The sequence below is a fragment of the Nicrophorus vespilloides genome, unplaced genomic scaffold, assembly GCF_001412225.1.
Source record: "Nicrophorus vespilloides isolate i.1.1-1 unplaced genomic scaffold, Nicve_v1.0, whole genome shotgun sequence".
NCBI classification, from domain to species: Eukaryota; Metazoa; Arthropoda; class Insecta; order Coleoptera; family Silphidae; genus Nicrophorus; species Nicrophorus vespilloides.
The window spans coordinates 74,512-97,229 of NW_017100022.1; the positions used below are offsets into that span (position 1 = coordinate 74,512).

At 32.1% G+C, this 22,718-nt stretch overlaps 5 protein-coding genes and 1 pseudogene across 5 annotated transcripts; 4 read left to right on the forward strand and 2 right to left on the reverse strand.

Moving 5' to 3' along the window:
* Positions 1 to 2,536: 2,536 nt before the first annotated feature.
* Positions 2,537 to 4,764, forward strand: LOC108566660. Its single transcript, XM_017926644.1, has 2 exons — positions 2,537 to 2,563; positions 2,627 to 4,764. The coding sequence occupies exons 1-2, from the start codon at positions 2,537 to 2,539 to the stop codon at positions 4,733 to 4,735; spliced, it is 2,136 nt and encodes a 711-aa protein (XP_017782133.1). The 3' UTR covers positions 4,736 to 4,764.
* A 2,138-nt stretch (positions 4,765 to 6,902) lies between these two features.
* On the forward strand, positions 6,903 to 7,802 carry LOC108566670 (chymotrypsin-2-like; the record flags this gene model as incomplete). Its single annotated transcript, XM_017926657.1, has 2 exons — positions 6,903 to 7,126; positions 7,177 to 7,802. Coding segments are annotated over exons 1-2 (675 nt in total), but the record flags the coding sequence as incomplete, so codon positions are not given.
* Positions 7,803 to 9,256: 1,454 nt separating this feature from the next.
* Positions 9,257 to 10,138, forward strand: LOC108566669 (chymotrypsin-1-like). The gene is made up of 2 exons (XM_017926656.1): positions 9,257 to 9,305; positions 9,368 to 10,138. The coding sequence occupies exons 1-2, from the start codon at positions 9,260 to 9,262 to the stop codon at positions 10,072 to 10,074; spliced, it is 753 nt and encodes a 250-aa protein (XP_017782145.1). The 5' UTR covers positions 9,257 to 9,259; the 3' UTR covers positions 10,075 to 10,138.
* A 2,251-nt stretch (positions 10,139 to 12,389) lies between these two features.
* On the reverse strand, positions 12,390 to 13,267 carry LOC108566662 (chymotrypsin-1-like). Its single transcript, XM_017926647.1, has 2 exons — positions 13,203 to 13,267; positions 12,390 to 13,140 (listed from the first exon to the last, which is right to left on the reverse strand). Exons 1-2 carry the CDS (start codon positions 13,243 to 13,245, stop codon positions 12,434 to 12,436), a joined length of 750 nt encoding a protein of 249 aa, XP_017782136.1. The 5' UTR covers positions 13,246 to 13,267; the 3' UTR covers positions 12,390 to 12,433.
* Positions 13,268 to 15,174: 1,907 nt separating this feature from the next.
* Positions 15,175 to 16,050, reverse strand: LOC108566663 (chymotrypsin-1-like). Its single transcript, XM_017926648.1, has 2 exons — positions 15,999 to 16,050; positions 15,175 to 15,936 (listed from the first exon to the last, which is right to left on the reverse strand). The coding sequence occupies exons 1-2, from the start codon at positions 16,042 to 16,044 to the stop codon at positions 15,230 to 15,232; spliced, it is 753 nt and encodes a 250-aa protein (XP_017782137.1). The 5' UTR covers positions 16,045 to 16,050; the 3' UTR covers positions 15,175 to 15,229.
* A 4,116-nt stretch (positions 16,051 to 20,166) lies between these two features.
* On the forward strand, positions 20,167 to 21,030 carry LOC108566664 (annotated as a pseudogene).
* Positions 21,031 to 22,718: the final 1,688 nt, after the last annotated feature.

Below are 22,718 nucleotides of genomic sequence, written 5' to 3' on the forward strand. Positions count from 1 at the left end.
CAAAATTTCCGGATCTTTATTCGTACAGTAAAATACTCGTATAAACATATTCAAAAATATTATGTGATATGTGTACACACGTTTTTAAAATGATGGCCTGCTACATCCTGCGCATTCCTGGACTTCTCTTTTCATCGTCACTCGTTATGCGAAACGTCGCTCGTTCTTACAATACATTTGCTCGTTAAACGAAATGCTCGTTATGCTAGGTGCTCGTTAAACAAGGTTCCATTGTATATAAAATATGTATTGTGATTTTTTAAAATTATTTTTCCCTTTATCTGGATACTGCAATGGATACATTGATATGTTTTTAAATTTAATTTGTTGTAAAATATTGCCAGAAGTTGTACTAGAAGAAAAGAAATTCTTGCTGAAAATGTTAACAAAATGTTTCAAAAGTGCATAAATGATATTGAAAACGTTATATTTAGTGAAAAAGAATTTCTATTTATGAAGAAGTGTTATTCAGCAATCAATGTTAAATGCATTAATTTCGTATAGTTAGTTGTTGAATGAAACAGAGAAAAAGCACAAACAACCAACTTTAGAGATATAATTCCTTAATTTCAAATGATTCCTCAAAAAAATAGTATTTTTTTACCAAATATTCAAATGAATACTGAATAAATGACTTAATTTGAATATTCAAACCGCGAATTTTATAATAATTAAGTAACTCTTCGGTATTTCTCAACTAAATTAATGATGAAATTTTGGCGCAATGGGTAATCGGGTAAATAAGAAAACCGCAGCAGATTACTCCGGAAATTTTCAAAATGCCTGTCATCCCATTGAATCCAGATCTTGCGAAGCACAGCCACCGATCAGAGTGTTTTGAAACGTGAACGCAGCAAATCGAGAATTTCAATAGAGAAAGTCCGTCTAGCAAATGCGCGACAACAACTGAAGTTGTGCTTTTTTCTTCTTTTTCCTTTATAACAATAAATTGTATCCAGCAACAGGAATCTACTACGTTTTTACATAATATTTATTAAAATGCATTTCTCAGTTTGGTTAATAACAGAACGGATTTCGTTGTTTTTGGTGCTCAACTTTTGCATTTTTGCGGACTGCCTTATGTAATAGAGAAATTACAATTAAACCGGAGCTGAACGGAAATAAAAAATTGGTAGCATTTGAGCGCATTCAATGAAGTAAGAGAATTGTTTTGCTGACAATTAATAATTACATAAGTCGGAATTTATTATACCACATTTATTACTGTTGGGTTTCAGATCACATTCTTATAATAAAATGTAATATATCACAATATATGTTTTTGTTTCTTTAACTAAATGTTTACAATATATAATAAAACATGAATCTTTATTTTATAAACTTATATTTGTTATTAATTTATAATTAAATTATAAATTTATATAATTGTAGAATAATTATTAAGTCTTGTCAATGTATAGAGGTATATAAGAATAATAACAATATTTACGGTTTCAATTCTACAATTACATAAATAATTTTATAAAAAAAATAATAGAATATTTCTATTATGACATAAAAACTTGTAGCTCATCTTTTCTAAATCAAACTGGATCTATTTCGTAAACGATTTTTTACAAATTATCTCATAGCTTCATGCCATACGTTCTTCACAAAAGAATCTCCACTTTTTACAACAAATTAATGCATATACTTCAATCTATTTTATAATTCTCTGATAAGTTTTTCTATCGGTCATCTAAATATATAGATATTTTTCAAGTGCTAAAGCATAAATGCCACCTTCTTTATAGTGTTTATAGTAATTATATTATTTGTAAATAATGATTATTATGAATTAAAATATAAAGAGATTTATATCAAATTATTTATTGATATAAATATCTTTAACGACCACCCCAAAATTTTTGTTGGTTTTTGGGAATTTAAACGACTTTTACGATTATCATGAATTATTTGTGAAACTTAACTAATAAGAATTCTTCAATTTGTTTATATGAAGTAAACAGACATTTATTATAGGCCACCAGTTTTACAATTAATAATATATTATATTTTCATCTATAGAATATCAAAATAAATGAATACATTGCAATAATACCACACTATTACTTTATATATTGTATTGATATTGTATTGTATTTATATATTAACGTTTTATTTATAGATATTTTAGTCAAAAATCTATTAGCAAATTAGATATTTGGATTAATTTGATATTTGAATATATGCAACCAACAGCACATTTTGTAAAAGTGATAATAGCTTAATTTGGAAATTAATTTGATGAGATGATTTTAAAGAAATCTAAAAAAAAGAGAAATTATTACATTTGTTTTGTTAGAAATTGTGTTGTCTCGGTTGAAGAGTTTTGCATTGTGAGAGATCGAAATGCTCCATTGGCGCTTTTAACTTTTTTTTCACTTCTTCGGTCGGTTTGGCTGATGGCAAAGTGGGTAAAAATAATGGAACCGAATCCATTCGATTCACTTCTGTGGTGGGACCTGGGGGACCTGGTGAGTATATAAGCTGTCTTCGAATTCTATCTGCGGCAATTTCAGTCGACGCTCCAATGATGATTTTAAGAAGTGAATTGTTGCAGGTAAGTCAATCAAACCAATAACCAATACAAATACAGTTTCAAAATTGAATTTATCATTGGCAGGTGCTGCTGGTCTTCGGTTTTGTTTCCGCTCAAAACTACGAGTACGATGGGGGTGATAGTCCGGACTACTCGAAGTACTATTCTGTTGATTCCACACCTACAATAAACCAACCACAAAAAAGTGAATCTTCGGCATCCGATTTCGTATCACCTATAGAGTTCTCCAGTTTTTTCACGCCCTCGAATTATGAGTTTGGTGCCTCAAACGCTCAAACCGTTTCGAAACCAGCAAAACAGGTAGCGGAGGGCTACGAACAGCGCTCCGGTTTTCCAGATTTCAAATCACAGCATCCATTCGCCAGTAAGGATTACTTTGAGGAGGCTCAAAAGCAGAAGAATTCCGACAACGATGAAGATGAAGTAGTTAAACCAGGTCCCAGTTATGTATCACACAAAACCGTAGCTCCAATCAGTAATAATTATGCAAGCGAAATCGGAGATTTGAGCAAAGACCAAGAATCAGTTCAGAAGTACAACCAATACGTACCAAAATATCAAAACGTAAAGCAAGTAACAATCGAACCAAAATATCAGAACGCCAAGCACACAGCAATCGATCCAAAATACCTTCCCCAAGCTCAGACTTACCCAAATCCAACGCCTTATCAGAAATACAGTTTCCAGCCGGTCTCATCTAACGCCGATTATAAAGCATACACTCCAAAAGAAAATTACAAAGCTACTGTAACACCTACATTTAAACCATATGACATAGCTGCAAGCGATCAAGTGGCCAAGCTTTTGAAACAAAAGAGTTGCCGAAAAGTTTTCAAGGAAGTTGTCAAAAATGATAAGATCGCACCCATGGATTGCTACGTTTGCAAAGATGATTTAGGAGCAAATTACGAATCCTGTTCATACACCTCAGAAACAAACCCAAAGAACTATTATGTTGAATCTTCAAGAAAGAGTACCAAACCGACAAGCGAGAAGATTGAAAATTATAGGTACAAGAGGTACACACCAAAAGATGATGATCCATACGAATACGTGAAGGAACAATCTCAAAAGTATTATTCGAAACCGAAAGATTTTGATGAATATTATAAACCTGAAGAGTACCGTTTTCCAGCGGCCTATTTCAAAGAGAACGAAGAAAAAAGTTCTTCGGAAAAAGAGTCCGAGGCTTTGGTAAAAACCGGAGAAAATTGCAAGAAAGTAGCCAAAGATAATATGCTTTGTATGGTATGCGTTAATTCGAAAACTGGAGGAAACTACGAACAGTGCGCTTACTCCTCAGAACCAAACGAGAAAAAGTATGCTTATGTAAAGGAAAGGAACTACGACAAAGAAGACGAACCCGAAGAGACGCAAGTCACGGAGGATAAGGCTACCGAAGAAGTTAAGCCCGTGACGACTCACAGATCGGACGAACAAGCTAAAGATACGAAAACAGTCGAAGACTACGCGGTGCCAACTCATTTCCAAGAACAAAACAAAGATAAAGAAGATTACTATAGCAAATTCTTCCCAGATTATTCAAAAGAAGAAAGCAAAACGAACGAGAAGCAAGCAGAATTCGCTTATTACGGAGAAGGTGAGAAGAAAGACGTCGAAGAAGTATTGGCCGAGTTTGCAAAGAAAGATCGTTCCAATTGCAAGAAAGCAGAGAAAAAAGGTATGACTTGCTACTTGTGTACAGATAAAAAGGGAATGCAGCACGAGGAATGCATGTACGTTTCTGAATCGAAACCTCAATCCAAGTATTCAGCGTATCATGCAGAAGCCAAAGAACCGAAAGAGGAAGTCGAGGAAAGCAAAATTGCAGCGACCGAAGTCCCTCTACCTAAAAGTAAAACCACCTCTCTAAAGAAAGTGGAATCTAAATCTACAACAACAACAACGACAACAGCAGCAACTCCCACTACGAAAAAGACTAGGCAGTTCAAACGCACCAAGAATGTTCCCAATAACGTAGCCGCTGCTTCCACGGTCGAAGTCCAGACGGCGCTACCAGATCCTTACATAGCAGAGGGCGAAGATGGTGCATTCACAGCTGAAACAAGGCCGGTTTTCAGCAAGACACTAGGCTTCAGTCTACCTAAATTCATGCTCGCCAAGTCTGAAGGCGAACTGATTTATGATGAGTTTGTACACGGTAAATCTTAAGCTAAAATAAGATCCTCGCACAAACAAACTTAAAGTACACATATCCCTTCCTATTAAACAAATTCTCTAGTTAAGTGATTGTTATTTGTTATTTGTTAAATAAAAGAAAATTACGAAATATAATGAAAAACTTGTACAGTTTTTTATGCACTGAAGTATGAAAAAGACACAATCGCAATGACAATTGATTAGTTTCGCGGTTTAGAAAATCTCCTCAACTTTCACCAATCCATCAAAACCACCAATATTTTGTTGCAGGTTCATCGACTTTATATATGTTTAGTTTAAGAGTTTGTTTGTTTTTTGTAGAAAGCGTGTGCGAGGTCAATAAATAAACAATTTGGCATTTTAATACAAGTTCGTCACGTCCAACGCGATATTTTTTCGATAGAATCATATACATCTTTAATAAGATTATGTCTGATAATATCTAAATGTGAATTATATTTCATAAATGATTGCATAAGTATTCATACTACTTTCAACAAATTTTTCAAAAATAATACAAACTTATATTTATCGGACAAAATTTAGAGGCTGAAATCAAACGGTATATTTTGTTTCGGCACTTGTCGAATACCAAAACTTTCCTCGTATTTTTTATATTAATTATATTTTACAAATTATACACTAAAAAAATAATCTACCTAATTCATCGACTTCCGAGTAATACTAAACATGACGAGTACCAAGTTTTCACGGTATTGATTGTTCTTTTTGATTGTTGTAATAAAGAAAATATTGCCTTATATACTCTATAATATCGAGCTCCCAAACTGTGAGATGTCACTCATTGGTGAGTCGCGAGTAGATTTTTGGTAGGTTGCGATTTGTTCTGAAATGTAAATTTTTAAGATTTAAAAATTAAAATTAGAAATGTAAGTAATGTAAATGTAAGTAAGTAAAAAAATATATATATATAATGAATTGCGCCAGGAATGAAGTGGGTCTCTATAGATTGGGTTTGTAAAAAGTGGGTCGCATTGTTTAATAGTTTGGAAATTCCTGATATAGAGTATATTTTATCATTAATGTAAATAGCTTTTTACTTTATAGTTTGTTGCACTAGGCAACCAAATGTACTGTACTGAAAAAATATTTTAAAAAAATATTTACGTACGTTATAAAACTAACCTTATTCCAGGGGCAGAAAGATCTATGGTGAATAGCCATTGAAATTATATATATTTATTTTGTATGTTTTTTTTTGTATAACTGATGCAATAAACATTATTATTATTACTTATTCCAGTTTCAAGTGTTTTAGACTTTATTTATATTATTTAAGGAAGGTTTTAATACCAATTCAATTGTTTTTTGTTGTTTCCAAATCACATTTTTTAAATTCATCAACAAACTAATTAATATTCATAATAAGACTTCCTCTATATAGCTGATAGAATGATGTGAAATTATCTACTGTCTATTACATTTCTAATTATTTTGCAATCTCTCATAACATTGCAGAATACTTACAATTTCACGTTCTGCACTTTTTGAAAGGGTTTGTTAATGTAAGATGTAATAAACTCAATATGGACAAATACAACAATTATCACATTTAAAGTGTTCTTTTCGTATAATCTTATCCCAGTTGTAGTGCGTGTGTGTTTATCTTTTACTTAAAAAGTATTATTATAAACTAATACATTGTCAATAATGAGTTTGAAAAACAAAACGATATGCAATAAGTCACTCAGACTATTTCTAAATGATCAAGGTAATATCGTATACTTAAGCTTCAATATCCTTTATAAAATTAGGTAAATACATGATTCTCTTACATGTATACCTTTAGAACACGCTACATATAACACAGTATTGTTCATAGATAAATGTCTAATATATTTATTGTACCAACAATTGATTTTGGAACTTCTATCAGCCATGCGCGTTATTAAAAATCAATCCTAAGCATTTTACCTCTTAAATAACTACCATTTAAAATAATATTTAATTAACTTTTCATTATTTGCATAATTTTAGTGTAATACAATGTACTTTTTCTGAACTTTTAACATTGAATACCCTGGATATTTAATTAATAAAAAACTAAAACTATGAAAGTTATGCGAGAAGGTTGTCTTTAAAAATTGGAACGGTTGAATATATTCGTGAAGGAAAACTCATATTACCAATATTTTGGGTCATAAAATATGCATATTAACAACTTATTATCAAACATTGTGTAATATGTTATAGTGCATTTGGAGACAATATCATTTATAAACCTATTAAACGATAACATTTTGATATCTACCAATTACAAAACTGAACGAAGCTCGTCTACATTTTATTAGACATGTCATCTGTATCCGAGATAACAAAAAAAAGTAATCAAGATGGCGACAACAATACTCACGTTTCTGATATCAAGTATTCTTCAGCAAGGTAATATTAAATACAATTTATTAATTATACTAATTTCTGTTTTTTTTTAGCATTGAGTGACTCCTTTGCACCAAAAATTGTCGGCGGAAAAACAGCTGGCAACGAATTTCTTTATCAAGTGCACATCACAGATGGAGTTAGCTTGTACTGTTCCGGTTCCATTCTGAGCGAATATTGGATTTTAACGCACGCAGGGTGTATAGCGAAAAATGAAACATTTTACGTTGTTGCTGGAACGGTTTCGGCAAACTCCCGTGATGGAAATTATCACGAAATTGCTGAAAGCTTCAAACACGATTCGGATAACATTGCTCTAATAAAGCTAAAGACCTCTATAGAATTAAGCAATTTTGTTCAAGCTGTTAACTTGCCTGATGTAGATGAAGATGGTAATTTGAATTGCGTCTTCAGTAGTTGGGGAAAGCAAGATTTTTTGCAGTACATTAACGTAACGACTTTGTCAAACGCCGAATGTCAGGAACGTTTGCCCTATGATCTCATTTCAGACACGTTAATCTGCACAAATAACGAGGAAGGATGTGGAGCATGCTTTGGTGATTTCGGAGGTCCTCTCGTTACAAGAGGAAGAATACAAATAGGACTTTTAAAAACAATTCACGGTTGCACTTTGGGAGATCCGGATATATTCATAAGGATTTACAAATATGTGAAATGGATTAAAAATAAAATTGATTCAAATTTATAAATCTGCTCTCTAATATTCTATATAACGAAAATAATGATATTATTGTAATTTAAATTTTTGATTCAGACTTCCACAAATAAATATTTATTCGTATTATACTTCTACAAATTTAATTAAATGAAAGGCAGAAACCAACCCTTTACCCCACAAAATAAATTAAATGCATGTGAAAAGCAACTTAAACAAATCAAAATAAAGTTCAGTTTAAAAATCATTTCAATTGCAACATAATTCATCAAAAGATAAGATCGATTATTTATATAAATATATTGCAAGTAATTTGTTAGATAACAACCGAAAATCACAAGATTAAATGTTTTAGAATTTCATTTTTTATATATTAATTTATTATATAATGAAAATTAAATACTAAATATTTTTTTTAATTGGTAAGAAATTTAATGATAAGTAAAACATACTTTACATTAAATAAATGTAACTTTAATAACATACATTTACTGAGCAAAATCATTCATATATTGTTGAATGTTTATTCAAGACTGTATTACAATTTATACAATAGGCAATTCTCGACTAACTATTAGTATAATGACATTGTTTCTTCTCATTCTGAGATTAATTAATATATTAGAAATAACAAATAATTTCATTATTAAATTTTAAAAAAATGATATTACATTCTTATAATTAAGATTTGAAAATATAATTATATTTTGGTTTTTCAACTGATTCTCTGTGAGCAGTTACAACTAATATATAAAGATTCATGAAACATGCATGCATTGTTCTCACGCGCCACTTCTAAATTTTGTTATCAAAAAAAAAGTATCCCAATTTCAAAATAATCAATTAATTCAATAAAAAATAATCTCGTGCCACTTTCTTATCTAAATTATTAGAATACCTAAGTTAAAAATAGAAAATCATTAATTACAGTGATTTATACTCACGTATTAATATTATTAACAGTAGAAGAAAATATAAGAAAAATATATTTTCATATTTTTTATTTTATAATTGATCTTGTTTTAATTTTATGTTCAAATATAAATATAATTTATTTAAGAATAATATTAAAAAATGATATATAAGAATTTCGAAATAATAACAAAATGATTGGCCTATTCGCTCAAAGAGCTTAATCGAAGTCTATTAAGTATAGAATAAATTTACAAAAAAAAACAAAAGATTTATAAAATTCATTAAACATAAAAAAAGCATTTGATTCAATCAATTCCTGTAAATCTAATGTTATAAATATGACAAAAAGTTCTATTTATTATTTATCTCTAAAATGTCTATTATTAACAATTGTTTATATTATTTTTTATCAAATGTTTTTTTTTTAATTTTAAATCACCTGTCTTGCTATCAAATATTAGTAGCTTATAATAGATATCAATCTAATCTGAGCCATGCAAGCAGTATATATACGATGGAAATTACATACAGAGACATATTCAACCATGTTCCGATTTGTGGTTTTAGTAGCAACTTTGGCTTGCGCCTTCGGTAAGACTAATTTCCATCATATATATCTCCTTATTAAATAACTTTATTTCTATGTACTTTAGCCGCTCCATCAGCTGATGCTGATTTGAGCTGGAGGATCGTTGGTGGCAACAAAGCCCCAGCTGGTGCCTTCCCATACCAAATCTCTCTTCGTGGAATCTTCGGTGGCCACTCCTGCGGTGGTTCCATCATCAACGACCAATGGATCTTGACTGCTGCTCACTGCGTCCAAGGCTCTTCCCCATCTTCCCTCAACGTTGTCGTTGGTAGCAACCAATTGAACGCTGGAGGTGAAAAGTACAAGGTCAGCAAAGTTATCTACCACGAAAACTACGATAGCAACGCCATCAAGAACGACGTCGCCGTTCTTAAGTTGGAGAAGCCCCTTACCTTCAGCAAGACCGTCCAACCAATTCCATTGGCCAGCAGCAGCATTGGTGCTAACGAAGACTGCGTTTTGAGCGGTTGGGGAACCACCACCTACCCAGGAAACACTCCAAATGATTTGCAATTCATCAACTTGAAGACCTTGTCCGTCAAGGACTGCCAAGAGCGTCAAGCACCAAACCCAGTCTTCGACTCCCAAGTCTGCACCTTCACCCAGAAGGGACAAGGCGCTTGCCACGGTGACTCCGGCGGTCCATTGGTCGCTGGTGGAAAGCAAATTGGTATCGTCTCTTGGGGACGTCCATGCGGCATTGGCTACCCAGATGTTTTCACCAGGGTCTACTCTTTCTTGAGCTGGATCGAAAAGAACATCAAGAACTAAATTGCACACACTCTCACACACACACAAATAAAATCTATAAAATAAAATAAAAATTTACTACATATTTCTATTTTATTACATCACCCTGATACTCGTTATAATTTAAATATACATTCAATATATAAGATATGCATATATTTCTATATCAGATTGTAATATAAACAAAATATTATTACAATTAATAAAATATGTTTTAGCAGCAATAGAAATGACTTTTTGAAAAAGAAGTAATTTAGTAGATATTTTATTACAAGCAAAGATTCGAACCGGAACTGAACCCTAAACCGAAATAAACTGAAATTGTAATTGAACCGTTAACTTTAAACGAAACGAAAAAATTCTCAATTGAAAAACCGAAACCGGAACGAAATTTTAATTTCGGTTCAATCATTTTTTTTTATTAAATTAATTCATAATCACGTTCTTTCATGTATGCTCTTTTATGGTAGTGTGAAGGAGCCAGTGTTTTGATTTATTTATATAGTCATTCGAAAAAAAATAATTAGACATTGTGTTGGTCAGTCTACTGTGAATAGAGTATATAAACAAACAATGTAAGAGATAGCGATGAAGTGTCTTTGAATATTCCGAATTCCTTTTTCAAATAAATAAATACATAATAAACAAAACCATCAAGGCCGAATTCCGTTGGAACGCTTAATCATCAATAGAAATAAAGCCTCAATTACCACCAATCAACCACTGAAAATTTGAAGAAGAAAGGGCAATCACCAGTCTTACTGTAAACATGACTGAAATATTTTAACTAACCAATTTAAATTGTTTTTTTTTTTCTATTTTAAATTTTATTTTCAACCGGAACTGAACCAAAATTTTGAGACGAACCGAAACCGAATCTGGTACGATAAACATGTCGTGTACCGGGATTAAGAAATCCTTGGATACCTCGTAGTTATGTCGTTGTGGAGTCTTAGAGGGGTTTATGAATATTAAATGCAGTATTCTTAATTAGTTTTATTATACACATCGGAGTTATAGTGAGAAGTCAACTATACAATAGTTGATCTCATGTATTATTACTAAGAGTTACATTCTCCTCTTAAGTTAGTATTTATGAAATAAGTGCTCTTCCTTCGTCTCTCCAAGTAAGACCAACTTCTCAGTTCGACCCCTTAGCTAAGACTTCCTCTCTTTTCGGTTCTCTGACTAACACTTCCTCTCTATTCGGTCCCATGATTAAGACTATATTATATAATACAAAAATGTGTTCAATTCAAAAAGGGGCTATGTGGGAGGTAAGGAAATCAGTTTTGAGCTTGTGGAAAATACAACCGTTTCTTTATCTAAGTTTTATGATCCTACCGAAATGTTTAGGGGCAACTATACGATTTAATGTGTAACCGTCGTTCCGTTTGTATATTTGATGGATACGTTAAATATGATTTGTAATAATGAAGAGGAAAGTGGTAGACCTAACAAATATACATATTTGTTATACCATAAATGACAATAAAATGGTCAGCCACGACAAACATTTACTTGGAACGTAACCGTAACGTTTATAGTTTGAGGTTAGCTAACATAAACAATAATTTGGGGTTAAAAATATTCAAAGTATATGATAGTTTTGATTAAATAAATTTTTAATAATTAAAAACATTATTTTGAAAGTCTCCTAAATTAATTTCATTATTGATAATGTCCGAAAGTGCGGATTTTCAAATTTCATAAGTCAGTGATTAAGTTAATTTTATTTATTTAGTAGTAATTAATATTATAATACAGAGTTTTAAGATTTTAAAATTATAGAAATTTAGTCATTATATATAAATTAAATTATATTATTAATATATTATATAAATATTAAATTGTATAAAAAAATCTACTAGTTTTTGATCATTTCAAAGTTTATGCGAAATTAATTTCAAAACAATATATGTAATTTTAAAGTACAAAACCAAGCTCCGCAAACCTAAGAAACTAGAGTAAATATGTAAATATCACCAAATTTGATTTAGTCATATTGTTTTCGGACAATTTTTCAGATACGATATATACAATGGCTCCTTCAAAACCCTCCGGCCTACACAAAATGTAAATTATGTTTGTTGTATACTTAGAAGATTCAATTCAATTAATAATTGCTTAAATATTAAAAAACACTAATCCTGCATTTTTTACGGAAATTTGGATAATTGGGCCAGTCGCTTAATCGGGACAAAATGTACTACTCCTGAAGTGTCCCAATTATGCAAAATCACCTGTATATGATTATTTATATTAACTTATTTTCTTATAGCAATTTAATAATTAATTTATTAATTCTATTTAACAATAGTATAAATTAAAGCGTGATATATATATATATAAGATATATGGAATTTATCTGACAACTAATTTAGTTCTTGATGTTCTTTTCTATCCAGTCCAAGTAAGAGTAGACCCTGGTGAAGACATCTGGGAAGCCAATACCACATGGACGTCCCCAAGAGACGATACCAATTTGCTTTCCACCAGCGACCAATGGACCACCAGAATCACCGTGGCATGCGCCTTCTCCCCTCTGGGTGAAGGTGCAGACTTGGGAATCGAAAACTGGATTCGGTGCTTGACGTTCTTGGCAGTCCTTAACGGTTAATGTCTTCAAATTAATAAACTGCAAGTCATTTGGAGAGCTTCCAGGATAAGTGGTGCTTCCCCAACCGCTTAAAACGCAATCTTCGTCACCCCCAATACTGCTGCTCGCCAATGGAATTGGTTGAACGGAATTACTAAACGTGAGGGGCTCTTCTAATTTAATAACAGCTACATCATTTTCGATAGAGTTGCTGTCGTAGTTTTCGTGGAAAATAGCATTGCTAACTTTGTATACTTTCCCAACTGGGTTCAATTGGTTGCTGCCAACGACAACATTGAGAGAAGAAGGAGATTTGCCAACGACACAGTGAGCAGCAGTCAAGATCCATTGGTCATTTATGATGGATCCTCCGCAAGAGTGGCTACCGTAGAGTCCACGCAAAGAGATTTGGTATGGGAACGCACCAGTTGGGGCTTTGCTACCTCCAACGATCCTCCAGCTCAAATCAGCATTAGCTGATGGAGAGGCTTTGGAAAATATAATTATGAAATGTTAGTATAGTGTTAAAAGACAAATAAGTTAAACTTACCAAATACAAAAGCCAAAATTGCTACCAGTACTAATCGAAACATTTTCTTAATTGATTATGAGCCACTCAATGTCTTTGACTGATTTATATAGGTAAAAAATTAGATTAGATTAGAAAATATCTCCTATTATATTATATAAAACTACTCACTTGTAAATGATTCAATGACCCTACATTAATCAAAAATTTTAAAAACTAACTTGATAATACAAAATACTTGTTTTTCTTGGAACAAAATTATCTATAAACAATAATAGTACTAAATGTTTCACGATTATAAAAATTCTACTCTTTCTAGTTAATTTCTTAGAATGCTTTGATTAACTTTCTCTGTTATATTTCATATCTGATCTTTACTGTTTGATTACTGTTTTTTTTTTCATTGTTAAAAATAGATCTGAAATACAAAATATCTAAATTTAGATAGAATTTCCGAGAAGCTGTAATGCTATTTTTTATTTATATCACTGATCCAGTAAAAATAAAAGTATCTATAAGTGGTTCCATTGTTTCGGTAAATAAATTAAATCCTAATACTGATAATTTATTTTTAACTGATTGTATGTTGAAAATAATCAGAACTTTGCATTCATTCATTCCTAAAGAATATTCATTTCACAGTTTAGTACTTCTCGAAACCGTGATATACACAGCAAAGAAAAACTATTATTTTAATACGCAGAGGAAGAATTGCAAAATCGATGAGCCCTTTGGATTGACTCAACACATATTTATTGCCAAAGACCTAAGGCCCTTGCTCACTCCGCTTGGAAATTAAATTTTCGATCTTATAAAAAATAAATCAGATTACATACAATAATTAAAATACATTACGCTTGAAAAAAAGCAGCATAAACTGGAGAAAAAGTACTTCATTATAGAGAAAAAAAGATATTAAAATAAGGTACAAATATCCATCATGAATATTACGATTTCTAGGAATATAGAATTTGGAATAGAAATAAATATTAGGGATCTGTTGAGAAGAACAATTTTGATTTTGGAATACAACAGATCGTCGGGAGGGTTATGAAGAGGATTATTTGGATATTGTATTTTGTTAAGAATGCGGAGTCTAGAACGTTCAAACTTGGATAGGTTTTTCAGGAGGAGATTTCGGCATTGGAAAACCGTATCAAGGATAGGACGGCAAATAGGTTTGTTATTGGGAGAAGTGGGAGAGATGCGATGATAATGAACAAGGCATTTTGTTTTAGAAGAGACTTCAGACACGACTTATTAAAAAGATTTTTGTAAGTTGTAATCGAGAATTGATGGATGGAGGTGTATAAAATCATGTTTTTTTTTGGCTGATGTAGACCATTTGCAGGTTGTCATAGACCCGTGGGGGTCGATATAGACCACTTTGTGAATCACTGATATAGAGGTTAGATGTAAACTATGTTTCTTAATTTAATTAATAAGTATAATACACTAATTTATATATTATACATATTTTCTATTTTATAGATAAAAATATTATTATTGCTTTAATAAGGAATATATAAACATGAAACGATTACATATTTTCTAATGATTTGAATATTATTCTAATATAAAACAATATAATTGAGACAAAAATTAATAATAATTTTCAAATGTTTCGGTTAGAAACTATATGAATTTATCATTACTTTAGATTATAATTCTGTCAATACGTTATTGCAATCTTTTTCATAATAGTTTGGTCAATAAAAATACATTTTTATTTATCTTATACAATGGAACCTTGTTTAACGAGCACCTCGCATAACAAGCATTTCGCTTAAAGAGCAACGTTTCGCATAACCAGTGACGACGAGAAGAGAAGTCCCGGATTGCGCGCCTGCTACATAATTTTTAAAACTTGTCTACACATGTTATGTGCATTTTCGAATATGTTTCACTATACGAGTAAAAATCCGGAAATTTTGGAACGGATTAAAGTCGTTAAGCGAGGTTCCACTGTATATATAATATAAATAAGACAATATTTGTTTGTTTATGCATAAGTTGCTTTATTAAATCAAGTCAATCAGATAAGTACTTTAGTTCTTGATGTTCTTTTCGATCCAGCTCAAGAAAGAGTAGACCCTGGTGAAAACATCTGGGTAGCCAATGCCGCATGGACGTCCCCAAGAGACGATACCAATTTGCTTTCCACCAGCGACCAATGGACCGCCGGAGTCACCGTGGCAAGCGCCTTGTCCCTTCTGGGTGAAGGTGCAGACTTGGGAGTCGAAGACTGGGTTTGGTGCTTGGCGCTCTTGGCAGTCCTTGACGGACAAGGTCTTCAAGTTGATGAATTGCAAATCATTTGGAGTGTTTCCTGGATAGGTGGTGGTTCCCCAACCGCTCAAAACGCAGTCTTCGTTGGCTCCAATGCTGCTGCTGGCCAATGGAATAGGTTGGACGGTCTTGCTGAAGGTAAGGGGCTTCTCCAACTTAAGAACGGCGACGTCGTTCTTGATGGCACTGCTGTCGTAGTTCTCGTGGTAGATAACCTTGCTGACCTTGTACTTTTCTCCACCGGCATTCAATTGGTTGCTACCAACAACAACGTTGAGGGAGGATGGGGAAGAGCCTTGGACGCAGTGAGCAGCAGTCAAAATCCATTGATCGTTGATGATGGATCCACCGCAGGAGTGGCCACCGAAGATTCCTCGAAGAGAGATTTGGTATGGGAAGGCACCAGCTGGGGCTTTGCTACCACCAACGATCCTCCAGCTCAAATCAGCATCAGCTGATGGAGCGGCTAAAGTACATACAAATAAAGCTAGTTTATAAAAAGATAAATATGGTGGAAATTAGTCTTACCGAAGGCGCAAGCCAAAGTTGCTACGAGAACCACAAAACGAAACATATTTTGTGTGAATATGATTCCAATTCAAATGCGGAACGTTTATATACAAACCTAACTACTCTGATTAGATGATATCATTTCTTAAATTGTAAAAATCTATTAATAACTTACAATTGATTTCATTTCAATAGACTGATAACGAGATGATTAATCTACATCATGTATTATTAAAAATAGAAAATACACTCAATACTTATGTTATTATAATAATTGAAATATTTTGAAAAAAAAAATAGAGCATCCTATTAATACATATCAAAAGTAAACACTTAGTAATTTCAATAAATGTAGAATATTATTACAGGGTGGCTCAATTGAACTGCAACATTTCAGAACGCTGTATTTTTTTATTTGAAATTTAATTTTATTGAACCAAAAGAAAAAAAATTGAAAACAATTAAATATTTTGAATTTATTTAAAATTTTCGATATGGCCGCCTTTTGCGCGAACCATGGCTCTGAGTTGGTCGACAAGAGAGTCGCACGCTGTGGAATCTTCCTCCATTCACAAAGAAGAGCTTTCTTGAGCACATTAAGACTCTGGCATTTTGTAGTGCTGACATTGGCCTGTAAAATGCCTTATACCGAGAAGTCAAGCGGATTTGCATCTGGTCACCGGGGAAGCCACTGTACGGTCTAAATTAATTGTGAAACGTCATCTCTCAGCCATTGTTGGTTGGTGCGTGCTTTTTTGTGATGGTGCAGAATCTTCTTGAAACGTCCACTTTTTTTGACTGAAATTTTTGGTGGCCCACGGGTTTAGAGCACCTTCAAAAACTTTTTCGTAGTAGACATTCGCATTAACCTTGACGCCTCGGTCCATAAATATCAACGGAGAGCGACTATCGAACGTCACAGCCTCCTAAAGTACCACAAACCATGTTGCTTGACTTCTTGTGGCTATTCGAATGGCTAAATTTGTGTTTGATTCGATTATTTTGTTTGTTTACAAATTTCGAAAATTTTTCTCATCAGACATATGTATTTGGCAATTGGCCTCGATCTTGCATTGTATGATTATCTGTTACTTGTTTATTTTCCATATGTTTAGCTGAGAATCCATTTGTCTTCCACTGCGTCGCGGATTTCATTCAATTCGAGCCTTCACTTTCCGAACCACTTCTGCCAGAGATGAAGTTTTTTTCCGATTACCAAAATAGTATTTTTTAACATTAATAACACTAATTTGTTATAACGTATTATGGTTCGAGACACGAAATATTTATTCACATTGAGGTACTCGAGGGCTCTAACAATAGCCACTTTCGGGTTTCCGCTCAAATATATCTATCACACTATTATGTTTGAATTCCATCACGGATATTTTGTTTTCCAAAAAAAAAAATAGATGCAAATGCTTCCGTAAGCTTGTAAACAATAAAATCAGCTATCATTCAACGAAATATGGACACAGCATTGCCGAAAGTTCTAGCAGTTTTAAGCTGCAACTAACTTCAATTGTATAAGATTTTTTTATTGACTTAAAAAGAAATTCCCGCTTGGAAGATTGATGTATTTATTGTAATAATTTATGTTAATCCACAAAAAAGATATATGAATTGAAGTTTTCTTATGAAGCTTTAAAATAAATATATGACACATTTTTTGTAACCGCGTGAAAACCGCGTATATCAAAAACTATAGTATAGTCGCATAAGTATGCTATGATATGATAGCTAGAAATGCCAGGGTCGTGCACGTATGTTTATCGTATACGTCTTGCCTAAAAATATTAACACATTCGGTCCTGATATTTTTTTATTAAAATGTTGTGTTAGGAATGTTTGTACTCAGCAACTGTTATAAATAATATTGTTTTCAATTGCATAAATGTCAACTGGTCTTGAAAAAAGTGTAAATAAAAAAATAAAATGTGTTTGTAAAATTTTTTAAGTGTATTTTCAATAATATGTATGAAAACATTAAATATGGTAATACTTTGAATATTTTTTATATCTATTTATATAAATAGGTACTATATGTTACATTTGTTGTAGATATTTACTATTATTAGGTAAATTACACACAATTACGATGGGTCTAACAAAAAGTCGCTAAGTTAGTTGGAAAAAGAAAATAAAAACATATTAATAATATTTTTAATATTCAACATTTTGTAATTTATCTTCATAACTTCCATTCATAAACTGCATTAATGATGGAACCTTTCCTTTTTTAATTTTCGAAAACAGCTAAAAATCACACTAGGTCTGGAGAATAAGGTAGTTGTTGTTTTTCAGCAATATGAGAGGCCGCATTATCGTGATGTAAAAAGTAGCAACGAAATTCACCTGTTTCTGCTTTCCCACAGTGGCGAATTATGTACTTGTGAGGCCCTCCCCTAAATATTAGCATTTCAAATATTATTTAGATTTACTATCCCTTCATATTTCATGTCATTGTTAATTAATATTTAATTTTAAATTTAATAAATTTCAGCCGCTTCGAGAACTAATGCTGAGTTAGGCTAGAGAACTGTTGGTGGTAACAAAGCCTCAAATTTCACTTAATAAATCTCTTTGCGAGGTAGACACATATGAAGAGGATCCATCATCAACAACTAATGGATCTTGATTGCAACTCACTGTATCCAACTCTCTTACTCTCGCTCCGTGTTATGGTCGTTAGTAACCAACTAGACGCTGGTGGTCTAATGTACAATGTGAGCATGGTTATCTATCACAAAGACTACAACATCAATCCAGCCAAGAATTATATTGCTGTTATTAAGTTGAAATAATTGCTTACTTTTAGCAAAACAGTCCAACCCATTGCATTGGCCACCAGTACTATTGGTGCTGATGAAGATAGTGTTCTTAGTGGATAAGGAAATACCACATATCCAGGAAATACCCCAAATAACTTGCAATTTATCAATCTCAAAACGGTGGCAATAGAAGAATGCCAAGAGCGTCAAGTACCGACTCTCAAGTCTACACATCAACAAGGAAGCACAAGACGCATGTCACGGTGATTCAGGTGGTGATACATTTTAATATGTTTATCTAAGAAATTTCAGTACTTACTTAAAATAGTATACTTAGCAATAATAATATGTACGTTAGTTCTTTAATTCATTTAATTAAAATACATAAAGTTGTAATGATCATATTTACATATGTATTATTGCATATATGTACATATTTAATTTATATATTAATATTGTTTAAAATAATAAAGCAAACATTATATTTTTTTATTATTTTAATTAATTTTTAAGTGTTATAATTTTAGAACTTTAAGTCTGCGATGATTTGATAAGATCGTACGTGAATTAGGACATGCCATATATCTATTTTTATAATACATATCTTATTGTTGATATATTGTATGATCAATTGTTTCTAATAATAGATATATTTATTTATAAACCTTGAACGGATTGAAATGATAGAAGATGCTATTTCTATCTAAAAAGCTAATAAATATTGTACTTAATATAATATATTCCGATAATAATAATAATGTTTATTGCATCAGTCGTACCAAAAAACATATACAGAAATAAAAAGAACAAAATAAATATATATAATTTCAAAAAAGTTAACTGATACAAAGGGCTATTGACCATAGGTATTTCTGCCCAATATTCTGATAATATTCGTATTTAATTAGATAATTAATTAATACTATTTCTTCATTTTAACTTCGGAATAAAATATTTTCCATTTTTATTATTGAAAAAAAAAAGACATATCAGAACCAAGGCTTAGTTTCTAAATTAACATAGTATATATAGTATATAATCCAACCTACATAGAGGTATCCTACGATATGGAGATCTGTCTTTAACTTGACTATTAACATAATCCAGAAATTCCAGTCTTAAACGTTAATAGAAATAGAAACATTCATAATTAAAATCATTAAAACCATTGCAAAGGGCTATAGACCTTAGGTCATCCTTCCGATTTTAATATTATTATTAATATTTAGATTCTCGGTATTTTATTATTTTCATATATATGCAATTTTTTTCTCTTGCGAATATTATCGTTATCAGTCTTTTTGAAATGAAATCAATTATCAGTTATAAATTGATTTTTAATTTTTAGAAAAGATATCATCTAATCAGAGTAGTAATAACTTTGTATATAAACCTTCCGCATTTCAATAGGACTCATATTCACACAAAATATGTTCCGATTTGTGGTACTAGTAGCAACTTTGGCTTGTGCCTTCGGTAAGACTATTTATATTAATCTAAATATGTTTCTTTAATAATATTTTAATTATTTTTTAGCTGCTCCATCAGCCGATGCTGATTTGAGTTGGAGGATCGTTGGTGGTAGCAAAGCCCCAGCTGGTGCCTTCCCATACCAAATCTCTCTTCGGGATCTTCGGTGGCCACTCCTGCGGTGGTTCCATCATCAACGATCAATGGATTTTGACTGCTGCTCACTGCGTCCAAGGCTCTTCCCCATCCTCCCTCAACGTTGTTGTTGGTAGCAACCAATTGAATGCCGGTGGAGAAAAGTACAAGGTCAGCAAGGTTATCTACACGAGAACTACGACAGCAGCGCCATCAAGAACGACGTCGCCGTTCTTAAGTTGGAGAAGCCCCTTACCTTCAGCAAGACCGTCCAACCAATTCCATTGGCCAGCAGCAGCATTGGTGCTAACGAAGACTGCGTTTTGAGCGGTTGGGGAACCACCACCTACCCAGGAAGCACTCCAAATGATTTGCAATTCATCAACTTGAAGACCTTGTCCGTCAAGGATTGCCAAGAGCGTCAAGCACCAAACCCAGTCTTCGACTCCCAAGTCTGCACCTTCACCCAGAAAGGACAAGGCGCTTGCCACGGTGACTCCGGCGGTCCATTGGTCGCTGGTGGAAAGCAAATTGGTATCGTCTCTTGGGGTCGTCCATGCGGCATTGGCTACCCAGATGTTTTCACTAGGGTCTACTCTTTCTTGAGCTGGATCGAAAAGAACATCAAAAACTAAACTATGACCCACGTTAATTGAATAAACTATAATTTCCGATTTTTGTTATTATTATTTAACACGTTAAGGACAGCGCAAATCGGTTTACCTGCTACAAAAAACTTCTTTGTAGACGCCTATGGACTGAGTGAAAAGTCAAATATCTTACAAACTTAAACTTTTCTTATATATTTTTGAAAAGTTTTTAAACAGTTTATAACAATTGTCAGAAATGTATTCATAAATTATATCACAATATTACGTATTATTCTAAATTGCTTCAAAAATTATTAAAATATGTATAAGAAATGTGTTGGCGTTTAAGCTTTGTAATTGATGTAAGATATTTTTATACTCAGTTGTTAGTAGTTAAGAGAGGCTCCACTGTTCTTTTATAAACATATAAGGAACTTGAATTTTGAGAATTCAACGATGTGTTAGCATTACTGTGCAACGATGAGTTTGTTTGTTTACGCTTGTCACCCTTTGTTTGTATTAAAGTGTATCGATCTGGTGCATCGGTAAACATAAATGTCAAAGATCTCATCAATTAATATCATTAGAAAGTCCCACGCATTGAGCAAAAATGGAAGAAGAGTAGAACGTATCGTATGGTCGCAGATTATCAAATAACAAATAAAATCATAGTTATTGATATGTATCTTTGTTACCCCTGATTGATGATCAATGATTGATAATCGATAGACTGTGCAACGGTATTTTACTACGCTTAATATGACTGCTGTATTCCATCAGAGACCACAGAAAGAAAACTATATATTAAAATTTAACGCCGAACGAATACTATGAATTTATTGATTAATTGCATTTGTAAATAAAGACAGTAAACTGGTTTCAATTTGAAGATATTCTTACATTAAGAATTTTTTTGTTATTAAAAACTTCTCAAGTACTTTAGTATTACTAATGCTTTGTAAACTATATTATCCAATATTATGTTTTTTGTTTTCATATGAAAATAAAGACAGTAAACTATTTTAAATTGGAATATACTCTTATATTAAGAATTTTCTTAATAATAATAATAATATTTATTGAAACAGTAAAATTACAAAATAAAAAAAACTCAATACAATAAAATAAATATCATAAATCAAAGAAACTCAACTGCTTCAAAGAACTATTGACCATAGGTCTTTCTGCCCGGAGAATAATAATATATTGTACAAAATAACCATGGACAAAAAAAGAATTTTCTTATTATTAAATACTTTTCAAATACATTATTTTGTATATTGATTTGTAAATTATATTATCTAATATTATGTTTTTTTTATTTTTCCGAGATAAACAATGGAGCTTTCAAGTGACTATACAAAGTATGATTATATAATGACTGGAGAACAATAGCTAAGATACTGTTTATCCAAGCAGAAGCCACAAAGTTTGCAAAATACAACTGATGCGTACCGGAAAAACTTTATACAGGAGGGTGGAATCTAATATGCAATTACCAGGATTTTTGACGAAATTAGTTACGGAAAGGCTGCAGAAAAACGTAGACATACAGAGGTATTATCCTGTAAAACCCGGTTCTGGCAATCCGATAAATCCTCTGTCGTGTCCCGGGATGGAATATCTCTGGACACTGTGGAATAATTTGTAGTTTTGTCGATGTGGAGTCCTAGTGGGTTTTTATGGAAGAGTCTAGATTAAAATCAGTGTTTTAATGTATTTATTTAACACTTAGATGTAGGTGATTCTTAATCTAGCTTCCAGTTGCTTCA